The 21390-nt window shown below is 50.2% G+C and overlaps 1 protein-coding gene across 5 annotated transcripts in view; it reads right to left on the reverse strand.

Annotated features, from left to right (window-relative positions):
- Window positions 1-21390, reverse strand: part of mical3a (microtubule associated monooxygenase, calponin and LIM domain containing 3a) — a 301509-nt gene that overhangs the window by 105485 nt on the left and 174634 nt on the right. For all 5 annotated transcript variants that reach the window (XM_078568426.1, XM_078568423.1, XM_078568427.1 and 2 more), the window contains exons 17-19: window positions 19923-20005; window positions 8056-8140; window positions 1288-1480 (exon numbers count right to left, since the gene is read on the reverse strand). In XM_078568426.1, the coding sequence (XP_078424552.1) occupies window positions 1288-1480; window positions 8056-8140; window positions 19923-20005 (361 nt within the window). The remainder of the gene's footprint in view (window positions 1-1287; window positions 1481-8055; window positions 8141-19922; window positions 20006-21390) is intronic.

Genomic DNA, 21390 nt, shown 5'->3' on the forward strand with positions numbered 1-21390 from the left:
AGTAGATGTAGTACACCTAGATTTCCGAAAAGCACTTGATAAGGTGCCACACGAAAGGTTAATAAACAAGATAAGGGCTCATTAAGTTGGGGGTGATGTTCTATCATGGATAGAGGATTAGTTAATGGATAGAAAGCAGAGAGTGGGCATAAACCAGGCTTTTTCAAGTAGGCTTGCTGTGGAGTGCTGCAAGGATCAGTGCTGAGGCCTCAGCTATTTACAATTGATATTAATGACTTAGATAAAGAGAGAGTAATGTATTAACGTTCGCTAACAATATCAAGCTAGGTGGGAATTCAAGCTGCGAGGAGAAAACAAGGAATCTACAAAAAGATATAAACAGGTTAAGTGAGTGGACAACAAGATGGTAGATAGAGTTTAATATAGGGAAGTGTGAAGTTATTCACTTTGGTCATAAGAATAAAGCAGAATATTATTTTAAAAGTGTGAAACTTGTAAATGTTGATGTTCAAAGTGCTCGTACAAGGAACGCAGAAAGTTAGCATGCAGGTGCAGCAAGCAATTAGGAAGGCAAATGGCATGTTGGCCTTTATTGCAGGGGGATTGGAGTACAGGAATAAGAAATTTGCCACAGTTGTACAGGGTTTTGGTGAGACCACATCTGGAATAGTGTGCAGTTTTGGTCTCCACATTGAAGAAAGAATATACTTGCATTGGAATCGGTACAGCGAAGGTTCACTAAATTAGTGCATGGGATGAGGGGGTTGTCCAATGATGAGAGGCTGAGTAAATTGGGCTTACTCTCTGGAGTTCAGAAGAATGAGAGGTGATCTCATTAAGCCTACAAAATGCTGAAGGGACTTGATAGGGTGGACTCCGAGAGATTGTTTCCGCTGGTCGGAGAGTCAAAATCATGGGGGCACAGTCTCAGGATAAGGGGCCGATCATTTAGGACAGAGGGTTGTGAATCTTTGGAATTCTCGACCCCAGAGCAACGCCTGTGGTTGCTCCATTGTTAAATACATTTAAGGCTGGGAGAGGCAGATTTCTGGTGTCTCAGGGATCAAGAAATATGGGGAGCGAACAGGAAAGTGGAGTTCAAGCCCAAGATCAGCCATAATCGTATTGAATGGTGGAGCAGGCTCGATGGGCCATGTGGTCTACTCTTGCTCTTATTTCTTGTGACATTGACCTTCCCAACACTGACCCTCTCCCCGACACTGACCTTCCCAAACCGACATTGACAGTCCCCCCCGCCGCCCACCCCCGGACCTTCCCCCCTCACAACCCCCCTGACACTGAGCTTCCCCACCACCCGACACTGACCTGCTGCCTGGTTCCTGACTGGCTTGCTGAAATGCGCTGCTCAGGTTGTGCTCGGCAAGCGTCTCTTCGGGCACCTCCTGCAGATCTTCCTCCCGTTCCAGTGAGACACGGATATTCTCCAGCTCGATTCTCTCTGGGGTACCACGTAATCGCTTTGCCTGGCATGGCTCCACCATGGCATCAGTAACTGCTCCTGAGACAAGAAAACAATCACATTTACAGCATATGAAGTGAGGTGGTGACAATGGTGAGCCTCAGCGTGTTTCACTTCGACTCACAGAATTAGGAGGCAGACAGTGAATGAGAGAACACAGGGCTGCCCAGGTAAATGAAGGAATACACGACAAAGGAAAGAGAAGTGTGACATGAGTCACTTTGGCAGGAGATAGAGAGAGGCAATAGAGACATAATGGTACGGCTTGAAAGGGGCAGAGAGATTTGGTGGTGCATGTTTAAGATGTTAGGGCATATTGAGGGAGTTGTTTGCAAAACATAGGGGATCTTGGGCTTCATAAACAGAGATATTGGGCTGGGTTTTAATTACCAAATCGGGTAGCTCCAATCAGGAAATTCCCGACTCCGCAGACCCGCCTCGGTATAACATGCTCCTTTACATGCTGTTTTCACTTTGGGGAGGCAGTGGGGGTGGTAGAATCACCCCTGGAAGTAGATGGGAGGTGGTCACATGGGCAGTTGGGTGCTGCGGCAGGCTGATTCAAAGGCCCATCTCAGTTTTCCATGACTTTTTCCAAGTTGTTTGGTTACATTTTAGGTGAGAATATCCCAAACCTTTTCCTACTCTGGCCCCATTTTGAGGTTTGGCAGTTGTCATGACCACAGAGCGTGAGCCAGATGGTGGGCGGGGGTAAAGCTGTAAACCTAAGGTGAGGCGAGGGGGGCTGCTGTGAGTGCAGCGGGCTGTTTGCAGGGTTTTTAAATAAAAAACACCTTTAACACTGGTTTTTTTGAAGCAGAAATCAGGCCACAAGGTCGTTCAGTTAGGCTGCGCCCACCATTTTTAAAAAGTGAGGATTTAAAGGGACCTCACAGCTCCACAGCAGCCATTGCTGCCTCAGAGCTTGCAACCCCAAAATTTCACCTCGTGACCGCACTGTGGGTTGCGACACACAGTTTGGGAACACTTGTTTTAGGCCCTCACCCCTCATCACCCTCCCACCCACTCCTCATGCCACCACATGCCCCCCACCCATACCCATGGCCCCTTGTAACTCCCCAGTCCAACTCAATGCCAACTCATGCCCTCCACCCAGTCCCAATGACCCCTCATACCCTTTATGCCGACACATGGCCCTTCCACAGCTTTTCACCTAGTATACACTATGTACAGAAACAATGGACCCTATAGTAACAATGGCATGTGTGCAACCGCTTAGAAAAAAATGTTCTTAATTTTTCAGAAAAAATTGGCGTTCCTCCAGCCCTATAAATGTGTCAAACACACCATTAAGGTATCAATAAAAGAAGCTTTAAGCACTTGCCATCTCTTAACCTTGTGCAGATAAACATTGAGACACTGACAAAAGAGACAGAGCAGTAAAACAAGCAAAGTCAACACCTTCCTGTACCACGTAAATGAACTCACTCATATAATCTTTTTATAAGAGTCTGGGCTCTCGACCAAGCCTCATTATAGATTTTTAATAGCTGAGGCCCCAGCACTGATCCTTGTGGTACTCCACTCTTCACAGCCTGCCAACTTGAAAATGCCCCATTTATGCCTACTCTTTGCTTCCTATCCATTAACCAATCCTCTGTCTATCTATGTTAATATATTAACCCCAAATCCATGAGCTCTTATCTTGCCTATTAACCTTTTGTGTGGCACCTTATCGAATGCCTTTTGGAAATCCAGGTATACTACATCTACTGCTTCCCCTTTATCTACCCTACTAGTTATATCCTCAAAAAACTCAACTAAATTTGTCAAACATGATTTCCCTTTCATAAAACCATATTGATGTGATCTAATCTGATGTGTTCTAATCATACTATGATTTTCTAAGTGCATTGTTAAAGCTTCCTTTATAATACATTCCAGCATTTTCCCAATGACTAATCTCAGGCTAACTGGTCTGTGGTTCCCTGATGGGCAATTCTGGGGTTGTGAAAGGTGCCATAGAAATGCTAACTTTTCTTTCCCCTTTATCTCATTCTCCAGCAAAGGCCTTTTACTCCATCTCTCTCTCCCTCTCTTTTACCTTCTCTCTTCCTTTGTTTCCCTTTCTCTGTAATTCCCCATCTCTTGTCAAAGCATCAACGGGGTCTGGGATTTCTGAACATTTTCTCTGGTGCTGTTTCAAGAGGTTGAACCTTCCACTCGCAGCACCAGTTAAATCTCTGCAGCCTGTGCATTAATAGAGGGCTTTCACAGGTACACTGCATGTTGGGATAGGCCAACCATCACAGGCAAGCAATTCCAATATTACCAATACTAGGAACTATGCTCTTCACATTCGAGACACTACTTCTAAAAGCAGGAACAATATGACAAATTATCAGATAAAGGAAGTAATCTTTCAGACATTGAACCCCGTTACCCCAAGGACATCAACTCTCCCAGTGGAACCCATCATTACAATTTATTAAAGGACAAATCACCTTCTTTACAGCAAAGTGTCAGCTGTGTCCGCACTCATCACAATCCATGTCTTAGGTTACGAACAATACATGGAGGACTCATTGGATACAAAGGATGGTGGTGGCAAGGGACACTTGTTTTCAGGTCACTCTCTCTATCCCTGTTCTCTGATCTCTCTCTATCCCTGTTCTCTGATCTCTCTCTCTCTCCCTGTTCTCTGATCTCTCTCTCTCCCTGTTCTCTGATCTCTCTCTCCCTCCCTGTTCTCCAATCTCCCTCTCCCTGTTCTCCAATCTCCCTCTTCCTGTTCTCCAATCTCTCCCTCTCCCTGTTCTCCAATCTCCCTCTTCCTGTTCTCCGATCTCTCCCTCTCCCTGTTCTCCGATCTCTCTCTATCCCTGTTCTCCGATCTCTCTCTATCCCTGTTCTCCGATCTCTCTCTATCCCTGTTCTCTGATCTCTCTCCCTCTCCCTGTTCTCTGATCTCTCTCCCTCTTCCTGTTCTCCAATCTCTCCCTCTCCCTGTTCTCCAATCTCTCCCTCTCCCTGTTCTCCAATCTCCCTCTCCCTGTTCTCCAATCTCCCTCTTCCTGTTCTCCAATCTCTCCCTCTTCCTGTTCTCCAATCTCTCCCTCTCCCTGTTCCCTGATCTTTCCCTCTCCCTGTTCTCCAATCTCCCTCTCCCTGTTCTCCAATCTCCCTCTCCCTGTTCTCCAATCTCCCTCTCCCTGTTCTCCAATCTCCCTCTCCCTGTTCTCCAATCTCCCTCTCCCTGTTCTCCAATCTCTCCCTCTCCCTGTTCTCCAATCTCCCTCTTCCTGTTCTCCAATCTCCCTCTCCCTGTTCTCCAATCTCTCTCTATCCCTGTTCTCCAATCTCTCCCTCTCCCTGTTCTCCAATCTCCCTCTTCCTGTTCTCCAATCTCTCCCTCTCCCTGTTCTCCAATCTCTCCCTCTTCCTGTTCTCCAATCTCTCCCTCTCCCTGTTCTCCAATCTCTCCCTCTTCCTGTTCTCCAATCTCTCCCTCTCCCTGTTCTCCAATCTCTCTCTATCCCTGTTCTCCAATCTCTCCCTCTCCCTGTTCTCCAATCTCCCTCTTCCTGTTCTCCAATCTCTCCCTCTCCCTGTTCTCCAATCTCTCCCTCTTCCTGTTCTCCAATCTCTCCCTCTCCCTGTTCTCCAATCTCTCTCTATCCCTGTTCTCCAATCTCTCCCTCTCCCTGTTTTCCAATCTCCCTCTTCCTGTTCTCCAATCTCTCCCTCTCCCTGTTCTCCGATCTCTCTCTATCCCTGTTCTCCGATCTCTCTCTATCCCTGTTCTCCGATCTCTCTCTCTATCCCTGTTCTCCAATCTCTCTCTATCCCTGTTCTCCAATCTCTCTCTATCCCTGTTCTCCAATCTCTCCCTCTCCCTGTTCTCCAATCTCCCTCTTCCTGTTCTCCAATCTCTCCCTCTCCCTGTTCTCCAATCTCTCCCTCTTCCTGTTCTCCAATCTCTCCCTCTCCCTGTTCTCCAATCTCTCCCTCTTCCTGTTCTCCAATCTCTCCCTCTCCCTGTTCTCCAATCTCTCTCTATCCCTGTTCTCCAATCTCTCCATCTCCCTGTTCTCCAATCTCCCTCTTCCTGTTCTCCAATCTCTCCCTCTCCCTGTTCTCCAATCTCTCCCTCTTCCTGTTCTCCAATCTCTCCCTCTCCCTGTTCTCCAATCTCTCTCTATCCCTGTTCTCCAATCTCTCCCTCTTCCTGTTTTCCAATCTCCCTCTTCCTGTTCTCCAATCTCTCCCTCTCCCTGTTCTCCGATCTCTCTCTATCCCTGTTCTCCGATCTCTCTCTATCCCTGTTCTCCGATCTCTCTCTCTATCCCTGTTCTCCAATCTCTCTCTATCCCTGTTCTCCAATCTCTCTCTATCCCTGTTCTCCAATCTCTCTCTATCCCTGTTCTCCATTCTCTCTCTATCCCTGTTCTCTAATCTCTATCCCTGTTCTCCAATCTCTCTCTATCCCTGTTCTCCGATCTCTCTCTATCCCTGTTCTCTGATCTCTCTCTGTCTTTCTGTTCAACTTACATGTATGTACTGCTTTTAATGAAATAAATAGTTCCCAGTGATTCTATGATTCTTCTTTATTTACGCAGAGTTATTGCTTCATTAAATTTTTTTGTACTGAATTTTCTGACCTGTCTGTTGCTTCCAATGCAGTGTCCTGTTTCTCAGTCTCTCTTCTTCTCTAAGCAACTCTGGTTGGTTTCCTCTCTGCTTCCTCTGCAATGCACTCATAGCAGTGAGAGTAATAGACTGTAGGAATGGTGCTAGCTTCCATACTCATGTTCATTGCTGACCCGTTGTACATGTACTTAATGGAATGTGAATAGGGAATCAGTGTCACCATGTCACTGGATCCCTGATGGTCACTATGTCACTGGATCCCCAGGGGCCACAACATCATCAGATCCCCAAGGGTCAACATGACACCAGATTCCCATTGGTCACCATGTCGCTGGATCCCCATTGGTCACCATGTCACTTGATTCTCCTGTCACTGGATCCTCATCAGTCACCATGTCACTGGACCCCCAGCAGGCACCATGTCACTGGATCCCCAACCGGCACCATGTCACTGGATCGCCGTCAATCACCATGTCACTGGATTCCCCCATCAGTCACCATGTCACTGGACCCCCAACAGACACCATGTCACTGGATCCCCATCGGTCACCACGTCACTGGATCCCCATCGGTCACCATGTCACTGGATCCCCATTGGTGACCACATCACTGGACGTTCAGCAGTCACCATGTCACTGGATCCCCATCAGTCATCATGTCACTAGATCCCCATTGGTCACTATGTCACTGGATTCCCATTGGTCACTATGTCACTGGATTCCCATCGGTCACCATGTCACTGGACGTTCAGCAGTCACCATGTCACTGGGTCCCCATTCAACCACCGTCATGTCACCATTGATTGCTGAATCACTGGACCTCCATTGGTCAGCATGCTATTGGATCCCCTTATGTTCCTGCATCTCTGTATCTTAAGTTATAGTGTCACTGGATCCCTACCAGTCACTATGTCATTGGATCCCCATCGGTTGCTGTGTCACTGGATCCCCATCAATCCTTGCACCACAACTGGTTCTCCATTTGTCTCCATGTCACTGTACCCCATTGATCCCCAAATGACTGGATCCCCATCAGTTATTGCATCACTGTTTCACGAGTCACATTGTTGCTAGATAGTCACTGATCACTGCATTACTGGATCCCATTCAGTTGCCAGGATAATTTACCCCAACTGTGCTACTGGATGCACAATCAATGCATTACTGGATCAACATCAGTCCCCATGTCTGTGGATCTGACCTGTCACATTATACTGTAGGTCCAGTCACTCAATGTTATAATGGTTATGTCTGTTGCTGATATGAATTCAGCTCACTCACTTTAGGAGCTCTGGCAGTTAATGGCTGCATATCTTCCTAATGATATTGGAAGTGAAATTGCCATATGAATGAATTAATGTCTTAATGAAGCAATTAGATTGACAGTGCTGTTGGTGAGGTCTTGCTAAAAGTCACTACTAACACCTTAAGCATGCCAGCCGGACCCAAAGTGGAGGTAGGAGATTTATTTGAGCAGCTGTTTGACTGTTGAAGAGCGGTCAGGATGGTCCATCTCCTAATACAAGCACAACTTGTGTAAGTGTAGTTTAAAAAATTGATTGAGGAAGGGTTGCCAGGAGGTGGGCAGTGAATTAACTGAGGAGCTTATGGATGAGCGGATAGGGAAACAGCAGATTAATAAACACATTTGAGTTTGAGGGGGTCAGTCCTGATGGAATGTACTGCAGCATGAGGGAAAGAGGGTCTGAACATCAAAAAGTCTTTGTAACAGCAGGTCTGATCTGATTTACAGGAACGGGAATACTGATCTTCGGAATTCTGAATCCCATTGCAAGATCTCTCAGCATCAGTGCTTAGAAGCGGCAGGAGAAGATGGAGGTGTAGGAATAGGAGGTTGCCCTGCGGACTCCCTTCCCTAGTATTCTGAATCTGTGGAGCCTATGGACTCATAAATCCATCGGTTCATCTCAACGCACAGTCTAGCAACGTGGCCCTTCAGGGGGAAAGGAATCCAGTCATTGTCAAGAAGAGCACAACATCTACCTGCGGCTTCCTCAGTGTATTGAACCTTGGTGTCAGTCATTTCAACCGGATTCATAGTCGGCGGTGGAGGAGGAGAAATCCTCTCCTGGAACAACAGGAAGCAAATGGGCACAAGATAGTGCGAAACAGGTTATTGAGCAATGACTGCGCACAGGACATAGTATTGTCCACACCAACGTAATACTGCACACTGGAACACACTGACTGCACACAGCAGGATAGGGAACGCATTGACTGTACACAGCAAGATGGGGAACACATTGACTGTACACAGCAGGATGGGGAACACATTGAATGTACACAGCAGGATGGGGAACACACTGACTGTACACAGCAGGATGGGGAACACACTGACTGCACACAGCAGGATGGGGAACACACTGACTGCACACAGCAGGATGGGGAACACACTGGCTGTACACAGCAGGATGGGGAACACACTGACTGCACACAGCAGAATGGGGAACATACTGGCTGTACACAGCAGGATGGGGAACACACTGACTGCACACAGCTGGATGGGTACACAACGGCTGTACACAGCAGGATGGGGAACACACTGACTGCACACAGCAGGATGGGGAACACACTGACTGCACACAGCTGGATGGGTACACAACGGCTGTACACAGCAGGATGGGGAACACACTGACTGTACACAGCAGGATGGGGAACACACTGGCTGTACACAGCAGGATGGGGAACACACTGACTGTACACAGCAGAATGGGGAACACACTGGCTGTACACAGTAGGACGGGGAACACACTGACTGTACACAGCAGGATGGGGAACACACTGGCTGTACACAGCAGGACGGGGAACACACTGACTGCACACAGCAGGATGGGGAATACACTGACAGCACACAGCAGGATGGGGAACACACTGACTGTACACAGCAGGATGGGGAACACACTGACTGTACACAGCAGGATGGGGAACACACTGACTGCACACAGCAGGATGGGGAACACACTGACTGCACACAGCAGGATGGGGAACACACTGACTGCACACAGCAGGCTGGGGAACACACTGACTGTACACAGCAAGATGTGGAACACACTGACTACACACAGCAGGATGGGGAACACACTGACTGTACACAGCAGGATGGGGAACACACTGAATGTACACAGCAGGATGTGGAACACACTGACTGCACACAGCAGGATGGGGAACACACTGACTGCACACAGCAGGCTGGGGAACACACTGACTGTACACAGCAGGATGGGGAACACACTGACTGCACACAGCAGGATGGGGAACACACTGACTGCACACAGCAGGCTGGGGAACACGCTGACTGTACACAGCAGGATGGGGAACACGCTGACTGTACACAGCAGAATGGGGAACACAGTGACTGTACACAGCAGAATGGGGAACACAGTGACTATACACAGCAGGATGGGGTACACAGTGACTGTACACAGCAGGATGGGGAACACATTGACTGCACACAGCAGAATGGGGAACACACTGACTGAGCACAGCAGGATGCGGAACACACTGACTGTGCATAGTAGGATGGGGAACACATTGACTGTATACAGCAAGATGGGGAAAACACTGTATACAGCAGGTTATGGAACGCACAGACTGTACAGAACAGATTGTAGAACGCACCGACTGTACACAGCAGGCTGTGTAACGCATTGACTGTACACAGCAGGACGGGGAACACGCTGACTGTACACAGCAGGTTGTGGAACACACTGACTGTACACAGCAGGACGGGGAACACACTGACTGTACACAGCGGGATGGGGAACACACTGAATATACACAGGAGGATGGGGAACACACTGACTGTACACAACAGGATGGGGAACACACTGACTGTACACAGCATGATGGGGAACACACTGACTGTACGCAGCAGGTTGTGGAACGCACCGACTGTACAGAGCAGGTTGTGGAACGCACCGACTGTACACAGCTGTTTGTATAACGCACTGACTGTACACAGCAGGTTGTGGAACGAACTGCCTGTACACGGCAGGATGGGGAACACACTGACTGTACACAGCAGGTTGTGGAACACACTGACTGTACACAGCAGGACGGGGAACACACTGACTGTACACAACAGAATGGGGAACACAGTGACTGTATGCAGCAGGATGGGGAATGCAGTGACTGTACACAGGACGGGGAACACACTGACTGTACACAGCTGGATAGGTATACAAGGGCTCTACACATCAGGATGGCGTACATAGTGACTGTCCACAGTAGGATGTAGTGCACAGCGACTGCACACTGCAGGATGGGGAATACACTGACTGTACACAGCAGGATGGGGAACACACTGACTGTACACAGCAGGATCAGGAACACACTGACTGTACACAGCAGGATGGGTTACACAGTGACTGTCCTCAGTAGGTTGGGGTACACAGTGACTGTACACAGCAGGATGGGGTACACAGTGAATGTACAGAGCATGATGTGGCTGTACATACATGATACAGGACATAGGGGCAGTAGACAGCGTGAAAGGGAAAACAAGGTGTGTACACAGCGGAATGGCGTACACACTGACTCTAGACAGCAGGATGGGGTATGCAATGACTGTATACATATTGATGGGGTGGGCACTGACTGTACAGAGCAGGATGGGGAGCACACTGACTGTACACAGCAGGATGGGAAACACACTGACTGTACACAGCAGGTTGTGGAACGCACCGACTGTACACAGCAGGTTGTGGAACACACCGACTGTACACAGCAGGTTGTGGAACACACCGACTGTACACAGCAGGTTGTGGAACACACCGACTGTACACAGCAGGTTGTGGAACACACCGACTGTACACAGCAGGTTGTGGAACACACCGACTATACACAGCAGGTTGTGGAACACGCTGTCTGTACACAGCAGGGCGCGCAACGCACTGATCGTACACAGCAGGACGGGGAACACACTGACTGTACACAGCAGGATGGGGAACACTGACTGTACACAGCAGGACGGGGAACACACTGACTGTACACAGCAGGATGGGGAACACACTGACTGTACACAGCAGGATGGGGAACACTCTGACTGTACACAGCAGGATGGGGAACACGGTGACTGTACATGGCAGGATGGAGAACACGGTGACTGTACACGGTAGGATGGGGAACACGGTGACTGTACACGGCAGGATGGGGAACACGATGAATGTACACGGCAGGATGGGGAACAGGGTGACTGTACACCACAGGATGACTGTACACCACAGGATGGGGAACACATTGACTGTACACCACAGGATGGGGAACACACTGTACACAGCAGGATGGGGAACACACGGATTGCACATAGCAAGATGGGGAACACAGTGACTGTACACAGCTGGATGGGGTTCACACTGACTGTACACAGCAAGTTAGGGAACACACTGACTATATACATCAAGTTGGGGAAAACACTGACTGTACACAGCAGAACGTGGAACACACTGACAGCACACAGCAGGATGGGGTACACAGTGACTGTACACAGCAGAATGCGGTACACGGTGACTGTACACAGCTGGATGGGGTTCACACTGACTGTACACAGCAAGTTAGGGAACACACTGACTGTATACATCAAGTTGGGGAAAACACTGACTGTACACAGCAGAACGTGGAACACACTGACAGCACACAGCAGGATGGGGTACACAGTGACTGTACACAGCAGGATGCGGTGCGCGATGACTGTACACCGCAGGATGGGGAACATACTGCCTGTACACAGCAGGATTGGGAACACACTGACTGTACACAGCAGGATGGGGAATATGGTGACTGTACACTGCAGGATGGGGAACACGGTGACTGTACTCCGCAGGATGGGGAACACTGACTGTACACAGCAGGGTGGGGAACACTGACTGAACACAGCAGGGTGGGGAACACTGACTGTACACAGCAGGATCGGGAACACACTGACTGTAGATAGCAGGATGGGGAGCATGCTGACTGTACACAGCAGGATGGTGAACACACCAACTGTACACAGCAGGATGGGTTACACAGTGACTGTATGCAGCAGGATGGGGTACACAGTGACTGTACGCATCAGGATGTGGATCACTGACTGTACACAACTGGATTGGTAACACACTGACTTAACAGAGCAGAATGTGAAACACTGACTGTACAGAGCAGGACGGGGAAGACACTGACTGTGCACAGTTGGATGGGCACACAAGGACTGTACACAGCAGGAAGGGGTACACAGAGACTGTCCTCAGTAGGATGGGGTACACAGTGACTGTATGCAGCAGGATGGCTTACCAGTGACTACACAGCGCAGGATGGGGAACTCGCTGTACACAGCAGGATGGGGATCACACCGACTGTACACAGCAGGATGCCGTACACGGTGACTGTGCACAGCAGGATGGGGAACACACTGACTGTACACGGCAAGTTAGGGAACGCACTGACTGTATGCGTCAATCTGGGGAAAACACTGACGGTATACATCAAGTTGGAGAAAACACTGTACACAGCAGGATAGTGAACACACTGAATGTATACAGCAGGACAGGGAACACTGACTGTACAGAGTAGGACAGGGAAGACACTGACGGTACACAACTGTATGGTTGCATAAGGGGTGTACACAGCAGGATGGGGTACACAGTGACTGTACGCAGCAGGATCGGGAACACACTGACTGTCCAGTGCAGTATGTGGAACACTCTGACTGTACACAGCAGCATCGGGAACACACTGACTGTACAGTACAGAATGGGGAACACTTTGACTGTACAGAGCAGGACAGGGAAGACACTGACTGTACACAGCTGGATGGGCAGACAAGGGCTGTACACAGCAAGATGGGGTACACAGAGACTGTCCTCAGTAGGATGGGGAACACACTGACTGTATGCAGCAGGATGGCTTACACAGCAACTACACAGCGCAGGATGGGGAACACACTGTACACAGCAGGACGGGGAACACGCTGACTGCACACAACAGTATGGGGAACACACTGACTATACACAGCAGGATGGGGTACACACCAACTGTACACAGCAAGTTGGGGAAAACACTGACTGTACAAAGCTGGACGGGTACACAACGGCTGAACACAGCAGGATTGGGAGCACACTAACTACACAGAGCAGGTCGGAGAACACACGAACTGTACAGAGGAGGACAGGGAACACACTGACTGCACAGAGTAGGACGGGGAAGACACTGACTGTACATAGCTGGATGGGCACACAAGGGCTGTACACAGCAGGATGGGATACCCAGCGACTCTACACCGCAGGATGGGTAACACGGTGACTGTACACGGCAGGATGGGGAACACATTGACTGTACACAGCTGGATGGCGAACACACCGACTGTACACAGCAGGATCGGGAACATGCTGACTGTAGAGAGCAGGATGGGGAACATGCTGACTGTACACAGCAGGATGGGGAACACACTGACTGTACACAGCAGAATGGCGAACACACCGACTGTACACAGCAAGTTGGGGAACACACTGACTGTACACAGCTGGATAGGGTACACACTGACTGTACACAGCAAGTGAGGGAACACACTGACTGTATACATCAAGTTGGAGAAAACACTGTACACAGCAGGATAGGGAACACACTGAATGTATACAGCAGGATGGGAAACACACTGACTGTACACAGCAGGATCGGATACACAGTAACTGTAAACAGCAGGATGGGCACACAACGGCTGTACACAGCAGGATTGGGAACACACTAACTGTACAGTGCAGGACGGAGAATACACTGACTGTACATAGCAGGACAGGGAACACACTGACTGTACAAAGCAGGACGGGGAAGACACTGACTGTACAAAGCTGAATGGGCACACAAGGGCTGTACACAGCAGGGTGGGATACACAGAGACTGTCCTCAGTAAGATGGGGTATACAATGGCTGTATGCAGCAGGATGGGGAAGACACTGACTGTACACCGCAGGATGGGGAGCACGCTGACTGTACAGAGCAGGATGGGGTACACACTGACTGTACAGAGCAGGATGGGTACACAACGGCTGTACACAGCAGGATTGGGAACACACTAACTGTACAGAGCAGGACGGAGAACACACTGACTGTACAGAGCAGGATGGGGAACACACTGACTGTACACAGCAGGACGGGGAACACACTAACTATACAGAGCAGGACGGGGAAGACACTGACTGTACACAGCAGGACGGGGAACACACTAACTGTACAGAGCAGGACGGGGAACACACTGACTGTACACAGCAGGACGGGGAAGACACTGACTGTACACAGCTAGATGGCACACAAGGGCTGTACAAAGCAGGATGGGGTACACAGAGACTGTCCTCAGTAGGATGGGGTATACAATGGCTGTATGCAGCAGGTTGGGGAACACACTGACTGTACACAGCAGGATGGGGAACAAGCTAACAACACACTGGGATGGGGTACACTGTGAACACTGCAGGATGGGGAACACACTGATTGTATACAGCAGGATGGGGAACATAACTGACTGAAGACAGCAAGTTGGGGAACACACTGACTGTATACATCAAGTTGGGGAAAACACTGACTGTACAAGGCAGGATAGGGAACACACTGAATGTATACAGCAGGATGGGAAACACAGAGATAAAAACAAATAACTGCTGATGCTGGAAATACAAAACAAAAACAGAATTACCTGGAAAAACTCAGCAGGTCTGGCAGCATCGGCGGAGAAGAAAAAAGTTGACGTTTCAAGTCCTCATGACCCTTCAACAGAACAGTTCTGTTGAAGGGTCATGAGGACTCGAAACGTCAACTTTTTTCTTCTCCGCCAATGCTGCCAGACCTGCTGAGTTTTTCCAGGATGGGAAACACACTGATTGTACACAGCAGGATGGGAAACACACTGATTGTACACAGCAGGATGGGAAACACACTGATTGTACACAGCAGGATGGGGTACACACTGACTGTACACAGCAGGATGGGTACACAATGGCTGCACACAGCAGGATTGGGAACACACTAACTGTACAGAGCAGAATGGGGAACACACTGACTGAACAGAGCAGAATGTGGAACACTCTGACTGTACAGAGCAGGACGGGGAAGACACTGACTGTACACAGCTGGATGGGCACACAGAGACTGTCCTCAGTAGGATGGGGTACACAGTGGATGTATGCAGCAGGATGGGGAAGACACTGACTGTGCACCGCAGGATGGGGAACACACTGACAACACACTGCAGGATGGGGAACACACTGACAACACACTGCAGGGTGGGGATCACTGACTGTACACAACTGGATCGGGAACACACTGACTGAACAGAGCAGAATGTGGAACACTCTGACTGTACAGAGCAGGACGGGGAAGACACTGACTGTACACAGCTGGATGGGCACCCAAGGGCTGTACACAGCAGGATGGGGTACACAGAGACTGTCCTCAATAGGATGGGGTACACGGTGACTGTATACAGCAGGATCGGGAACACACTGTACAGTGCAGAATGGCTAACACTTTGTCTGTACAGAGAAGGACGGGGAAGACACTGACACCACACAGCTGGATGGGGAACACACTGCCTGCACTCAGCAGGATGGGGAACACACTGACTGTACACAGCAGGATGGGGAACACACTGCCTGCACTCAGTAGGATGGGGAACACACTGACTGTACACAGCAGGATGGGGAACACACTGCCTGCACTCAGTAGGATGGGGAACACACTGACTGTACACAGCAGGATGGGGAACACACTGCCTGCACTCAGTAGGATGGGGAACACACTGACTGTACACAGCAGGATCGGGAACACACTGACTGTACAGTGCAGAATGGCTAACACTTTGTACAGAGAAGGACGGGGAAGACACTGACTCTATACAGCTGGATGGGGTACACAGAGACTGTCCTCAGTAGGATGGGGTACATAGTGGCTGCATGCAGCAGGATGGGGAACACACCGACTGTACACAGCAAGTTAGGGAAAACACTGACTGTACAGTGCAGAATGGGGAACACTTTGTCTGTACAGAGCAGGACGGGGAAGACACTGACTCTACACAGCTGGATGGGGTACACAGAGACTGTCCTCAGTAGTATGGGGTACACAGTGACTGTATGCAGCAGGATGGCTTACACAGCGCAGGATTGGGAACACACTGTACACAGCGGGATGAGGATCACACCGACTGTACACAGCAGGATGAGGATCACACCGACTGTACACAGCTGGATGGGGTACACACTGACTGTACACAGCAAGTTGGGGAACACACTGACTGTATACATCAAGTTGGAGAAAACACTGGCTGTGCACAGCAGGATAGGGAACACACTGAATGTATACAGCAGGATGGTGAACACATCCACTGTACACAGCAAGATGGGGAACACACTGACAACACACTGCAAGATGGGGTACACTGTCAACACACTGCAGGATGGGGAACACACTGACTGTATACAGCAGGATGGGGAACATAACTGACTGAACACAGAAGGATGGGGTACACAGTGACTGTATGCAGCAGGATGGGGTACGCAGTGACTGTACGCAGCAGGGTGGGGATCACTGACTGTACACAACTGGATCGGGGACACACTGACTGAACAGAGCAGAATGTGGAACACTCTGACTGTTACAGAGCAGGACGGGAAAGACACTGACTGTACACAGGTGGATGAGCACACAAGGGCTGTACACAGCTGGATGGGGTACACAGTGACTGTATGCAGCAGGATGGGGTACATAGTGACTGTACGCAGCAGGATGGGGAACACTGACTGTACACAGCTGGATGGGCACCCAAGGGTTGCACACAGCAGGATGAGGTACACAGAGACTGTCCTCAATAGAATGGGGTATAGTGACTGTATGCAGCAGGGCAGCTTACACAGCAACTACACACCGCAGGATAGGGAACACACTGTACACAGCAGGATGGGGATCACACTGACTGTGCACTGCAGGATAGGGAACACACTGTACACAGCAGGATGGGGATCACACCGACTGTACACTGCAGGAATGGGAACACATTGACTGTACACAGCATGATGGGGAACACGCTAACAGTACACAGCAGGATGGGGAACACACTGACTGCACTTAGCAACTTAGGGAAAACACTGGCTGTACACAGCAGGATGGGGAACACACTGACTGTACACAGCAGAATGAGGTACACAGTGACTGTACACAGCAGGATGCGGTACACAGTGACTGTACACAGCAGGATGCGGTACACAGTGACTGTACACAGCAGGATGCGGTACACAGTGACTGTACAGAGCAAGATGGGGAACACATTGACTGTACATAGCAGGATGGGGTACAAACTGACTGTACATAGCAGGATGGCGAACACACCGACTGTACACAGCAAGATGGGGAATACACTGACAACACACAGCAGAATGGGGAACACACTGACAACACACTGCAATATGGGGTACACTGTCAACACATTGCAGGATGGTGAACACACTGACTATATACAGCAGGATGGGGAACACACTGACTGAACACAGAAGGATGGTTTACACAGTGACTGTCCTCAGCAGGATGGCTTACGCATTGACTGTACGCAGCAGGGTGGGGATCACTGACTGTACACAACTGCATCGGGAACACACTGACTGAACAGAGCAGAATGCGGAACACTCTGACTGTACAGAGTGGGACGGGGAAGACACTGACTGTACACAGCTGGATGGGCACACAAGGACTGTACACCGCAGGATGGGGAACACAGTGACTTTACACCGCAGGTTGGGGAACACAGTGACTGTACACCACAGATTGGGGTGCACGGTGGCTGTACACAGCAGGTTGGGGAACACAAGGACTGTACACAGCAGGATGTGGAACAGAGTGGCTGTACACACACGATACAGAACACAGGGGCAGTAGACAGCGCGAAAGAGAACACAGGAGCTGTACACCGCAGAATGGTGTACACACTGATTCTAGACAGCAGGATGAGTTACACACCAACTGTATACATATTGATGGGGTAGACACTGACTGTACACAGCAGGATGGGGAGCACACTGACTGTACACAGCAGGATGGGGAGCACACTGACGGTACACAGCAGGATGGTGTACACAAAGACTACACAGCAGGAATGTGTACACACTGACTGTACACAGCAGAATGGGTTGCACAGTGACTGTAGTAGCAGGATGTGGAACACAGGGGCTGTATACAGTGCGAAAGGGAACATAGGGGCTGGAAACAGCAGAATGGCGTACACACTGATTGTAGACAGCAGGATGGAGAACACACTGATTGTAGACAGCAGGATGGAGAACACACTGACTGTACACAGCAGGATGGGGATCACACTGACGGTACACAGCAGGATGGGGTGCACACTGACTGTACACAGCAGGATGGGGATCACACTGACGGTACACAGCAGGATGGGGTGCACACTGACGGTACACAGCAGGATGGGGTGCACACTGACTGTACACAGCAGGATGGGGTGCACACTGACTGTACACAGCAGGATGGGGAACACAGTGACTGTACACAGCAGAATGGGGAACACACTGAATGTACACAGCAGGATGGGGAACACACTGAATGTACACAGCAGGATGGGGAACACACTGAATGTACACAGCAGGGTGGGGAACACACTGAATGTACACAGCAGGGCGGGGAACACACTGACTGTACACAGCAGGGCGGGGAACACATTGAATGTACACAGCAGGGCGGGGAACACACTGACTGTACACAGCAGGATGGGGAACACACTGAATGTACACAGCAGGGCGGGGAACACATTGAATGTACACAGCAGGGCGGGGAACACACTGACTGTACACAGCAGGATGGGGAACACATTGAATGTACACAGCAGGATGGTGTACACAAAGACTACACAGCAGGAATGTGTACACACTGACTGTACACAGCAGAATGGGTTGCACAGTGACTGTAGTAGCAGGATGTGGAACACAGGGGCTGTATACAGTGCGAAAGGGAACATAGGGGCTGGAAACAGCAGAATGGCGTACACACTGATTGTAGACAGCAGGATGGAGAACACACTGATTGTAGACAGCAGGATGGAGAACACACTGACTGTACACAGCAGGATGGGGATCACACTGACGGTACACAGCAGGATGGGGTGCACACTGACTGTACACAGCAGGATGGGGATCACACTGACGGTACACAGCAGGATGGGGTGCACACTGACGGTACACAGCAGGATGGGGTGCACACTGACTGTACACAGCAGGATGGGGTGCACACTGACTGTACACAGCAGGATGGGGAACACAGTGACTGTACACAGCAGAATGGGGAACACACTGAATGTACACAGCAGGATGGGGAACACACTGAATGTACACAGCAGGATGGGGAACACACTGAATGTACACAGCAGGGCGGGGAACACACTGAATGTACACAGCAGGGCGGGGAACACACTGACTGTACACAGCAGGGCGGGGAACACATTGAATGTACACAGCAGGGCGGGGAACACACTGACTGTACACAGCAGGATGGGGAACACACTGAATGTACACAGCAGGGCGGGGAACACATTGAATGTACACAGCAGGGCGGGGAACACACTGACTGTACACAGCAGGATGGGGAACACATTGAATGTACACAGCAAGATGGGGTGCACACTGACTGTACACAATAGGCTGGAGCACCCAGTGGCTGTACAGAGCAGGATGGGGTACACAGTGATTGTACAGAGCAGGATGCTGAGCGCACTGACTGTACACAGCAGGATGGGGAACACACCGACTATACATAATCTGTACATTTAAATCTCGGTAAAGAAACTCCTTGTATATCAATAAACTCCAAATCTGGGATGGTACCTGGGCTAGTGCTGGTGGTGTGGCAGGTCTTTTTCTGGCCTCGCGCCCTCCTAGCCGATAATGAGGCTTGCAATAGAATTTTCCTGCAATATAACAGTTGCGATTAACCCAGTTAAATTTGGTCATAGAGTTACCGTACACAATCACTGCATAGTAACCTATAACACAGCAAAATATCCAGGAAACATTCAGCACACGGTTCCCGGCAAAAAATTACCGACAGTAACCATGAAACACTGACTGCACAATTACCGAGAAACACTCATGCACTGTAACTGGGAAACACACGCACTGTAACCAAAAAACACTCACCGCACAGCAGGAGGGAAACACTCACCGCACAGCAGGAGGGAAACACTCACCGCACAGCAAGAGGGAAAAACTCACCCACAGTAACCGGGGAATCGCTCACCCACAGTAACTGGGGAATCGCTCACCTGCAGTAACCGGGGACACACACACCCGCAGTAACCGGGGATACACTCACCCGCAGTAACCAGGGAATCGCTCACCCGCAGTAACCGGGGAATCGCTCACCCGCAGTAACCGGGGACACACACACCCGCAGTAACCGGGGACACACTCACCCGCAGTAACCGGGGAATCGCTCACCCGCAGTAACCGGGGACACACTCACCCGCAGGAACCGGGGAATCGCTCACCCGCAGTAACCGGGGACACACTCACCCGCAGTAACCGGGGACACACTCACCCGCAGTAACGGGGGACACACTCACCCGCAGTAACCGGGGACACACTCACCCGCAGTAACCGGGGACACACTCACCCGCAGTAACCGGGGACACACTCACCCGCAGTAACCGGGGACACACTCACCCGCAGTAACCAGGGACACACTCACCACACAGTGACCAGGAAACACTCGCCCGCAGTAACCGGGGACACACTCACCCACAGTAACCGGGGACACACTCACCCGCAGTCACCGGGGAAACACTCACCCACAGTAACCGGGGAATCGCTCACCCGCAGTCACCGGGGAAACACTCAGCCGCAGTAACCGGGGAAACACTCACCCACAATAATTCAAATGGAAGTGGGTTTCTTGGGGGAGTTTTGGGATGGGGGAGCATTGAAGGGATCAGTTCAGGATTAGTGTGTTCGATAGTGATCTGGTTTGAAGGGGTGGGTTTCGGAATCTGGTTTGAAGGAGTGGGTTTCGGAATCTGGTTTGAAGGAGTGGGTTTCAGGATCTGGTTTGAAGGAGTGGGTTTCGGAATCTGGTTTGAAGGAGTGGGTTTCGGGATTGTGTTTGAAGGGGTGGGTTTCGGGATCTGGTTTGAAGGGGTGGGTTTCGGAATCTGGTTTGAAGGAGTGGGTTTCGGAATCTGGTTTGAAGGAGTGGGTTTCGGAATCTGGTTTGAAGGAGTGGGTTTCGGAATCTGGTTTGAAGGAGTGGGTTTCAGGATCTGGTTTGAAGGGGTGGGTTTCGGAATCTGGTTTGAAG

The sequence above is a fragment of the Cetorhinus maximus genome, chromosome 22 (genome assembly GCF_964194155.1).
Source record: "Cetorhinus maximus chromosome 22, sCetMax3.hap1.1, whole genome shotgun sequence".
Lineage (NCBI taxonomy): Eukaryota > Metazoa > Chordata > Chondrichthyes > Lamniformes > Cetorhinidae > Cetorhinus > Cetorhinus maximus.